Here is a 10005-nt window from a genome sequence, read left to right as displayed (position 1 = left end):
TCTCACCTCCTGGTGGTCTTTTCACAAACTAGCCTTTCCTAGTCCTAATGTTTATTACTCCAGCACCATATAAATATGCAGCATGGTGCCCTTGTGAAGCCTAAGCAGGGCGCAAAGGCCACAGCCCTTCCACACTCTTGCCTCCTCAGAGACTGATGCTCAGAGATACAGTGCTTCTGAACCTGGAGGTCGCATTTAGCCACTGTGACTAATAGCAATGGCAGGCTTCAATGTGCTGGCGCGTCTCCACTCTGGAAACGGAAACCAACAGGAAAACTCGCATTTGTGGCTCTCTGTTTTCTTAGAGAATAAAATGACTTTTTTTATTGCATTCATAATACAAACCACATTGCCAAAGGCAATCAGAAAAATTTCATCAGTTGTGGGCTGGTGAGGACAGAAAATGAAACAGAGAACACAGGAAGCCTTTTTCTGTGCCTTGGGGAGGACAAAGGGAAAGGGGGGCTGGCAGAGGGGCCAAGAAGTCCCAGAGGAGAGGTCCTTTCACCTCATCTGCAGAGATCCTGGAGTTCCTATTGGCCTCTTCTTTGGGGTTAGCGGGGAAATATTGTCCCAACTATCTCAGCCTGTACTTTTATCTCTGCCCCTTAGGTGGCAGCACTCTGCCAAGGGAAGTTGGTCAGTTTTCTTTTGTTCAGATGACAGACTTTTCCCTTGAGCAGGCAAGCAGCTGCACTGGAAGGACTCCGAGGACAGAGGGCATCATGTCACAGATGTTGTGAGCTGAGCTAATGTCAGAGGTCAGCCAGGTTAGGCTCAGGCCAAGGATCACAGACTAGACCCTCAGTATTAGTGGCAGTAATAATATTTTTCAAAATATATCATTATACAAAGATTCCCCACATGTTGCAAGCAGTCACGTTGGGGAGAGCCATGCTAAAATGTTTCCCCCTGATGTGCTGGATTGGAAGTTTTAGATCTTGCATATGATGGGATCCTGCCCCCAAAGCTTGTGCTACAATATCTTTGCTTGACTTAAGATGCCATAAGACTCCTGGGCCGGGTTCAGGGGGAACATGAAACCAAGGGTTTTTATGTTTTTTTAAAAAATTTTTTAGCTAAACCACAGTTGCTGTTATCACCTGAACCCAAGCTTGCTCACAAACGTGAGTTAATGGTTGGAACCAACAAACAGGGATGTTTGAGGCTGCTTTATCAACCACTGTTTGTGCTAACTTTGCTTTGCCACTATGTCTGAATCCATAGACTATCCATAGAAACCACAGATGAGGGGGCCACGGCTCCCCCTCAAGAGGCTGCTGCACCATGGAGACAGGACTGGATTGTTGAAGCTGAGCAATGAGCAGACAGAAGGTGGACACAGATCAGCAGCTATAGACCACTGTGGGCCAGTTTAGAAGCTCAAACTATGGTGTGAGTTGTTAAGAGTGGTCAACACAAGGCATGGGGGGGTGATGTCACATCTGCTGTTATTTTTGCTGCAACAGACTGACATGGCTGGAAACTGTTTACATGGGCGAACTTTCAACAATTGCACCCTGCAAGGATGGGCCAGAAAGCAAGGCATAGTGAGGGATGCGTGCCGTGTGCGTAGAACAGCTCTTAGCCAGGGTGGACTTCTGAAAAAGCAACAGGATTTCATTCCCATTCGCTTTCAAAGACACCATCAGCTCTTCTCTTCCTGCTCCATCACAGCCCAGTCCGGAGAACGTAGAAGAAGCTGGCGAGTGTCGCCATGCCCATGACGGCGTAGCTGGATTTCACGCTGACGGAGCCACCAGTGTTGCAGTTATCTTCTTGACAACAGTCAGTTCTCAAAATTTCGTCGCCACCTTTGATAGCACCCTCAAACTGTGTTGGGCAAGTATCAGAGCACCATTTGTTGATGAACACATCATGGTCTGAAAAACAGAGAATTTAACAGAGTGGGGTGGGGGAGGAAAAATGGGGAGGAAAAATGTCTACGTCAGTGTGGTTTTGAGCGGCGAAGATATGAGGTGTCTTCTGGCTAAATAAAAATGTTGAATACACTCAGTGCCTAACAATTAAAAGGATGCATTTTCCCACCTCAACCAGCCTGTGCACTGCAGTTGTGCTTGGAGGTTCCTTCCCTCCAGGTGCCCCAACCTTCCTTTGCTGAGTGTCCCAAACCAAACCTGATAATCTAAGAGCCAATCCTGAGACTTGTCTACTCAGAAGTAAGTCTCATTGTCTCCAGTGGGGCTTACTCTCTGCAATTCTATACACACTGACTTGGGAGTATGTCCTATTGAATGCGATGAGGCATACTTCTGAGTAGATATGAATTGGGTTGTGCTGTAAGTGGGATCAACAGTCCCAGGTGGGAAACCAGTCCAAGTGCATTGCTGGATACTCCCACCCTTCCTGCAAACAGAACTTCTATGACTCGGAAACTCACCAGATTTTCGTTTAGTTTGCTTCACACAGTATCTATCCATACCCGAACACCGAACGGAGCGACACTCATCGTGGGACTTGACATTTTCACAAATGTAACAATGCAATGATGAAGCTGCAAAACACACAAAAATACACACATGGCAGATGGTAGGTTGCTGTAGCAAACAGGTTTCCCGTGGACTCTCTTTGGGATATAGTGAGATGCTACATCCAGAGGCCTTCTCATGTTTAGGAAGTTTATATGCTGTCTGTCAGTTTGAAGAACTCCCAGCCTGGCTTGCAAAATTAAGCCAATAAAGAACAAGACCTCTCCCAAAGGCTTCCAAGGAACAGCATCAGACTTGGCACCAGCCAGCATTCCTGAAGAGACCACACTCCACTTCAAAGCAACTCTCTTCCTGGCCAATAGTCATCAACATTCACCTAACTATCAGTAGGCAGTGGCATATCTTGAGAAAATGGCACTCATGGCAAACACTGAGATTACGCCCCTGTCCAATCAGAGAAGGGGAGATCATGGGGTGGAAAGCCAGCCCTGTTCATCCCACCAAGTGAAAAACACCTATTGATTTTTTTTCTGCAGGCATTTACCTCTTTTTGGAGATCTCCTAAAACTGGTGCAAAAACATACCATTGGCTGTGGTGCAGAAATGCACCATAGAATATGGGCTTTAGTTTGTAACCCAGGTGTCCCCCTTCAAGAGCTGCCCAGGGTAGATGTTCCCACTTGCCACACCCTAGATATGCCACTGTCAGTCAGGGAGGAACAGAAAAGGGCCTCTGGTGTGAAACATGATGTTCGGCCCAATTTACTGTAGATACTCGCCTACAGGGCGAAAAAATTTTGCCAAGAAATCAAGCTTATCCAAGATCACAGGTGTCCAAAGTTTTTGGCAGGAGGGCCACATCATCTCTCTGACACTGTGTCAGGGGCCAGGGGAAAAAAGAATTAATTTACATTTAAAATTTGAATAAATTTACATAAGTTTACATAAATGAATATATTAAAGATGAACTTATATGAATGAATAAAGGTCTTGCAATAGCACAAGACCTATAAAAGGCCTTGCACAAAGCAAGGCTGGCCTTTCCTTTGCTGCCACTACTGCATCACAGACGTGAAACAGCAAGCAGTGGAGGAAGCCCTCATCCCACAGCTCACATGAGAGGTCAAACAGTCGCCCTCACTTTGAGAGCAGTTGCGTCAGGCCAGTGCAGGCTCCAACAAATCTCCAGAAGGCCAGAGGATCATTGGAGTCTGGGGGCTCTATGAGGGCTGCATTGAGAGTCCTGGAGGGCCACAAGTGACCCCAGGGCCAGGGTTTGGGCACCCCTGCCCAAGATAATCACCTCGCCTTATTTCCAAGGTCACTCAGGGAGCAGAGCTTTTCAACTCTGGAGAAGTTGCTTTTCAAGCAGCATTACTTTCTCACTGGCAATGAAGAGATAATTAGAGACCATTAATCTACAAGACAACCCCCGGAAAGTTGCAGCAAAAGTTAACCTTTTCGCTGCTCTGTTGAATTCCATTGTATTGAAGGCAGCCTAATGTTGCAGTTCCTTGCTACAGACTCTTGAAATGCTAAAAAAAATGCAAAGGCTTTGCTGTTGTCTATAAACATTAACACAGCAGTAAAGCAGAGCATTTGTTCCTCAGACTGCAAAGGAGTTGCCTTCTACAGAGTAAGGCATCTGGTCCATCCAGAGAGGTATTGTGTACTCTTGAGAACCAGCAAGATGTGCTCTACCACTGAACTGCAGGCTCATTATGAAGACATTAGACTGAGTGAGAGCATTGGTCTACTTTGACTGGGTGTGGCTCTCCAGGATCACACATCAGGGTTTTTTCCAGCGGTCCCTGGAGTGATTGAACCTGTAACCTTCTGTATTACAGCTCCTCCCTTAAGAGAATGTGAGGAGGAATCAGAACTTGGACCACCACCTCCAAGCACTGCATTCCCTTCACTCTCACTGGACCTCACTTGGTCATTAATGGCCCACAGCATCTTCTTTTCTCTAAACATCTCTAAACATCTCTAAACTTTTCTCTAAGCACCCTTTGCATTTGCTGAGTGCTAAACATGGAAGATTTTTTGAAAGCAAACATCTAAGCTATGATGACTTTAAGTGGTGGCTGTGCAAATATATAACATTAGAGCACTAGGTATTCAATTTATACAGTACAGTTTGCAAGCAATCCCAACATTCCAGTCTAGGGTATTTAAGGTTATGTGAAATCTGTCTTTTAGGGGATATTTTTGCCTTCGTGTGTGCTGCTATTTCCAAGGAGCAATCTGAGTCATTGTTCCATATCAAATGGACATCGCCATCTGAGTTGTGCATCATATATTTCCATTCTAAAATGGAATCTATATGCAGCAATACAGAACTACGCAGATTAATAAAATACCATCATCTGACCTCTAAGGTAGTGGCACCAGAAGCTCTGTTCAGTGGCAGTGCACATATTTGGCATGTGGAAAGCCACATTTCAAGGCTCTCAGGCTTGCTCTCAGGACTTGGAAAAGACCCTGGAGAATCTAGATGGACCAATAGTCTCACTTAGTATGAGAAAGATGCTTTGAGAATCTTTGAGATGCGTTAGAAATCAGGCCATAAACTTTAGCATGAATGAACAAGAAAATAAAGAGACATGCATTTTAGACTGGAAATGCTAATTTTCAGGAGTTCCCAAACAGAGCAGATGGAAAAGGGATGAGAGTTTAAATAACTCCCAAACCTGTTTTCAGCAGCTTGGCAATGCTATCTCTACTGCAGCATCTCAGCCATATAATGCTGCGCTATGCTCTGAGTGTTCACAAAGGATGTTCGGATCACCCCATTCACCCACAGATGTCACCAGCTGCCTCACCTGTCTCCACGCAGAGAACCACGACCAAAAGCGCAACTGTGGAAGTCTTCATCTTGGCAAGGTCTTCCCAGCTTGTAAAGAACAGATTCTGACGTTTTATATATACATCGTAGCTACTACGAACATCAGACCAGTCATAGAATTAAGGTGTGTTTGGCATCAGGGAGGAGCATAGGATTGCCTAGAGTCTATATTGCACATCTTTGCTTAGTACTTGGGAGTGTGCCTGAGTGGAAATTCATGCATGTTGTAACCTGCATGAAATTTCCCAAGGTTTCGCATCTGTCTTCTGGGTCTTTGATTACAAGAAACTGATGGCCATCTTGACAGTCATTTACCTGGACTAGAACCATCTGGTCTTTCAGATTTCTCTCCTTTGGTCTTCTTTGCAATGCTTTAGACAAACGGACTTTAAATTCTATTTAAAGTTCCTTTAAGCGAAACCAGAAGGGGCTTTGTTTTAGCACATAGCAGCAGAGACAGTGGCAGGGTAGCATTGGCCAGCATCCCCGGTCTCATCCTCCCTGGCTTATCCCCTAGTGCAAGCTCCATCTAAATGGAGGAACTCTGCACAAGGGTACAGCATTGCTCTGATGCAGCCAGAAGCAATCTCACTGGAGTGCATCTCTCTGGATTGGTGCTCATGTACATTTTAAAAATCCTGACTACGAAGAGTTCACCGCCTTGATTGTAGAGATACAAGAAATCAGTATCTCCCACCATCTTTTCCTTTCTCAGTTATATGTCGGTGGCAAGTGGCATTAGGGTCATGGTGCAGGGGAGGGAGGGGTGTAACCCTTTCCCATTCACTGCAGCCCAATCGAAGTCATGCCCCTCCCAATTAGAGGGGAAGACCTAAAGGCACAAAAATGTGCCCATACATTTCTCCCCTTTCCGTTTTTAGCAGTGGGGAAGGGAAAGGTTAAGCCAGGGAATTGTCATGTAAGGCACTGTTTAAGCCCCTCAAGACTCAATTCAAATCTCTGCTGCTCTCACCCTAAGGCTGCATTTTGAGAATTCAAAGACCACTGAAAAAGTAACAGGATTTCATTCCCATTCACTTGCAAAGACAGGGTCAGCAGTTCTTTCCCTGCCCATCACAGACCAGTTCAGAGGACACAAAATAGGATGGCCAAACTTGCTTAACATAAGAGCCACATATGATCAACTTCAATCATTTGAGAATGCCCAGAGGAGTGCAGCCCAAGCCTGCAATTCTATACACACTGACTTGGGAGAAAGTCCTATGGGACACAGCGAGGCTTATATCTGAGTAGATATGAATCAGGTTGTGCTGTAAGTGGGTTCAAAACACCCAGCTGGGAAACCTGCCCCAATGCCCACCCTTCCTGCAAACAGAACTTCTATGACTCGGAAACTCACCCGAATTTTGTCTAGTTTGCGGCACACATTGTCACTCCATATCTGAACACCCAAACCGAGCGACACTCATTGTGGGACTTTACATTATAACAAACATAACAATGCAATATTGAAGCTGCAAAACACACAAACCCACACACACAAAGTAGATTTTAGATTGCTGTAGCAAACCTGTTTTCCCAGGCCTGTTTGTAGCACCTTTTGGAACAGGAAGCCATTTAATTATTTGAGGGTTGTTTTTTTTTCCTTTTGGTTTGTAAACTGCTTTGTAAACTTAAATGAAGAAAGGGTGCACTTGCCAGCACTAAAAATTGTGCCAAAAAGAGATTTGGCAACTATAATAAGGGATGTTAACAAGGCACTTACAACAATTGAAACAATATCTGTCCAAGACACCAATTAGCTCATGTCTAGTAAAGCAGTAGTTGTCACTAGAGAACTGAATATTAAAATATCTACACCTAAAAGGCAAGAAACACTAAAGCCAAAATGGAAAATCCGATTAGAACAAAAACTTTAAAAATTACGGGTAGATGCCAGCAGTTTAAAAAACATGAAAGAACAAAAATTGAAGAATGATAAATAAATTAATCAGAAGATACTGGTTAGATACAAGAAAGATCAAAGAAGCATTAGAGATTATAAAGCAACAGATAACAGTAACAGCCAGAAAAATTGAATGATATGAAGCAAAAGTCATTCAATTCAAGCAAAACCAGCAGTTTCAATCAGATCAAAAGCATTTCTACCAAAGCCTTGCTGCAAATAATAATGCGAAAAGTAAAAAACCAGAAAAAAACTGCCACATTACAATTTTGGAAAAACTTATGGGAGAATCAGAAAGATTACAATAAAGAAGCACAATGGATAAAAGATTTCGACCAAAGTTTTAATAAACAACAGATGCAAGATCTAGAAATAGCAATTAAAATGGTAACAGAACATGTAAAAAAAATGAATTGGACGTCACCTGAAAATGATCAATTACTTAGCTTCTGGCTTAAACACCTGACCAGTTCGCACTCAGTACTGACTAAATAATGAAATATCACAAAAAAGTCAAATTGAGGAATGGATCCAGTCAAATTAATGACTGGAAAGACATAATTCAAAAAGATCAAACTAAAGGGACAACAGCAGGAAATTACAGATCAATAACATGCTTGCCAACAATGTTTAAACTGCTTACTGGTATAATAGCAGACAACATTATGGATCATTTAGGAAAAAAAATATATATCCTGCCAACAGAACAGAAAGGAAATAAAAGGAAAAGCAGGTACAAAAGATCAACTCTTAACTGATAAAATGATACTAGAAAACTGTAAAAGTCAAAAAACAAATTTGCACATGGTCTGGATTGATTATAAAAAAAGCCTTTGATTCTCTCCCTCATAGTTGGATTACAGAATGCTTGAAAAAAATAAGAGTTAGTAAAAACGCAAATACATTTATACAGAAGGCCATGAAACAGTGGAGGACAGAACTAATAGTTGGAAATGAAAACTATGATATAGTACACCATAGCAAGGTATTTTTCAGGGTGATTTACTCTCATCACTATTGTTTGTCATTACTATGATTCCGCTATCAGTCATATTAAGCTGGGTTAACAAATGGCCAAAAACTCACAGCAGCTGTGATATGCAAGATGATGATGATGATGATGATGATGATGATAGTCATAGGGGCCTTGGGTGCTATCCCGAAACACCTGGAAAAGCATTTGGACATCTTTGGGATGAGCACAAGCACTAGCTGTCAATTACAAAAGGCCACCTTACACAAATAGCACAAATACTATGGCAATATTTGTAATGTAACAATATAAAAACAGGTGGGGATATACAAAATTCAGTCATAAAGAACATGACTGTGTGAAAATTTAATAATAATAATAATAATAATAATAATAATAATAATAATAATAATAATAATATCTCTACTGCAGCATCTCAGTCATAGAGATTGTTCTATGCTCTGTGTGTTCATAAAGGATTTTCAGATCACCCCATTTGCCCAAGGATGTAAGCAGCTGCCTCACCTCTCTCCATACAGAGGGTCACAACCAAAAGCACAACTGTGAGAGTCTTCATCTTGGCACGGTCTTCCTGGAGCATAATATTGCCCAGAGTCTATACTGCACATCTCTGCTTAATGCCTGGGAGTGTTCCTGAAATGATGTGACCTGCATAAATTTCCTAATTTAAAGTTCAAACTTAAAGACTTATAAAGTTCCCTTAAGCAAAACCAGAAGGGGCTTTGTTTTAGCACACTAAAGTTAAAGAACACAGCAGAAGGGTACAACATTGCCCTGGTTTTGCCAACTTTCAGGGGGCTTGCACGGGAGAACAACCAATAGCTTGATGCCCATATGTATTTTTTAATTCGACTTAAAAAACCCAATCCCTGCTGCTCCCAATGTAGGGTCACTTTGTGAGAAAGAGAACATTGAGGTCTTCAGACCAATCACAGATCCCACATCTTCAGGAGTCATTGGCTGAAGGTGTTCCCTAGAAAGAATTTATCCAACCACCATTGTAACTGAACTCTCGAAGCATAATAATTGGGCTTTCCTATATCTTGAAACTATTATCAAGATTTGCATATTTTCTCACCTATTATTTGCAGCTAACGGGTTTCTGTGTGAGAACAAAGGGCTGATTTCTGGCCATCATCTGCTTAATGATGTCACTTCTGACCCTTAGCAGGTAGCAAGAATGCTAATCCTGGCCCTCTGTATAAAATGAGTTTGACACCCTGTTACAGACAGTTCGGTTCTAGGTGGTTATTTTGATGAGATTATCTAGGACCGCCTGGGGTGGCTCAACACAGGCCTGCAGCAGTCCTTCAAATTCCAGCAGTCCAAGGGGAGTGGGGGAGAAGTTGCCTTGCACTGAATGAGGCAGAGCACAAGTAGTCACAAGCAAGGCAGGCACCTCAGCCATTTCTGGTTTTTCCTTTAAGGAACATGCCCAAAAAGCCCCAAAGTTTTCAGGAGCATCATTTGAAAACAACTTTTGCCAATTAATTGCGCAAATTAATCCATTAGATCTTATTAGCTTATGGCTTGCTCTAGGCAGCTCTCAAAGGTTTGTGGCCAGGGCCACCCCAAGCTCAACCACTGCCTGAGGTTTTCTGTCCCCATTTTTTGAGCATGCACATTAAAGCAGTGTTGTTCAACCTGTGGGGTTGACACAACCCCAGTGGGTCGTTCAGTGGGTCACCAGAAAATCGTTCAAGGGCTGTGCAAGAGGGGGCTTGGCTCCAATCTAATAATGGTCCTGCCTTATCAAAACCAAGTTCTTGATATAATCCTGCACAGCCTCTTCTCACTGTCTTGCCCT

The 10005-nt window shown here is 42.9% G+C and overlaps 1 protein-coding gene across 1 annotated transcript; it reads right to left on the bottom strand.

Annotated features, from left to right (window-relative positions):
• Positions 1-1671: 1671 nt before the first annotated feature.
• Positions 1672-8754, bottom strand: LOC136647554 (lymphocyte antigen 6E-like). The gene is made up of 3 exons (XM_066623165.1): positions 8703-8754; positions 2444-2515; positions 1672-1883 (listed from the first exon to the last, which is right to left on the bottom strand). The coding sequence occupies exons 1-3, from the start codon at positions 8752-8754 to the stop codon at positions 1672-1674; spliced, it is 336 nt and encodes a 111-aa protein (XP_066479262.1).
• Positions 8755-10005: the final 1251 nt, after the last annotated feature.

The sequence above is a fragment of the Tiliqua scincoides genome, chromosome 4, assembly GCF_035046505.1.
Source record: "Tiliqua scincoides isolate rTilSci1 chromosome 4, rTilSci1.hap2, whole genome shotgun sequence".
In the NCBI taxonomy this organism is placed as follows: Eukaryota; Metazoa; Chordata; class Lepidosauria; order Squamata; family Scincidae; genus Tiliqua; species Tiliqua scincoides.
This window is presented reverse-complemented; position numbering and strand designations above follow the sequence as displayed.

Excerpts from the sequence above, each read along its gene's own strand:
- LOC136647554 (XM_066623165.1), bottom strand. The coding sequence starts at position 8,754 with ATGAAGACTCTCACAGTTGTGCTTTTGGTTGTGACCCTCTGTATGGAG. Across the intron at positions 2,516-8,702 it reads GACCCTCTGTATGGAGAGAG|CTTCATCATTGCATTGTTAC; the intron begins GTGAGGCAGCTG and ends TGTGTTTTGCAG. Across the intron at positions 1,884-2,443 it reads TCGCTCCGTTCGGTGTTCGG|ACCATGATGTGTTCATCAAC; the intron begins GTATGGATAGAT and ends TCTGTTTTTCAG.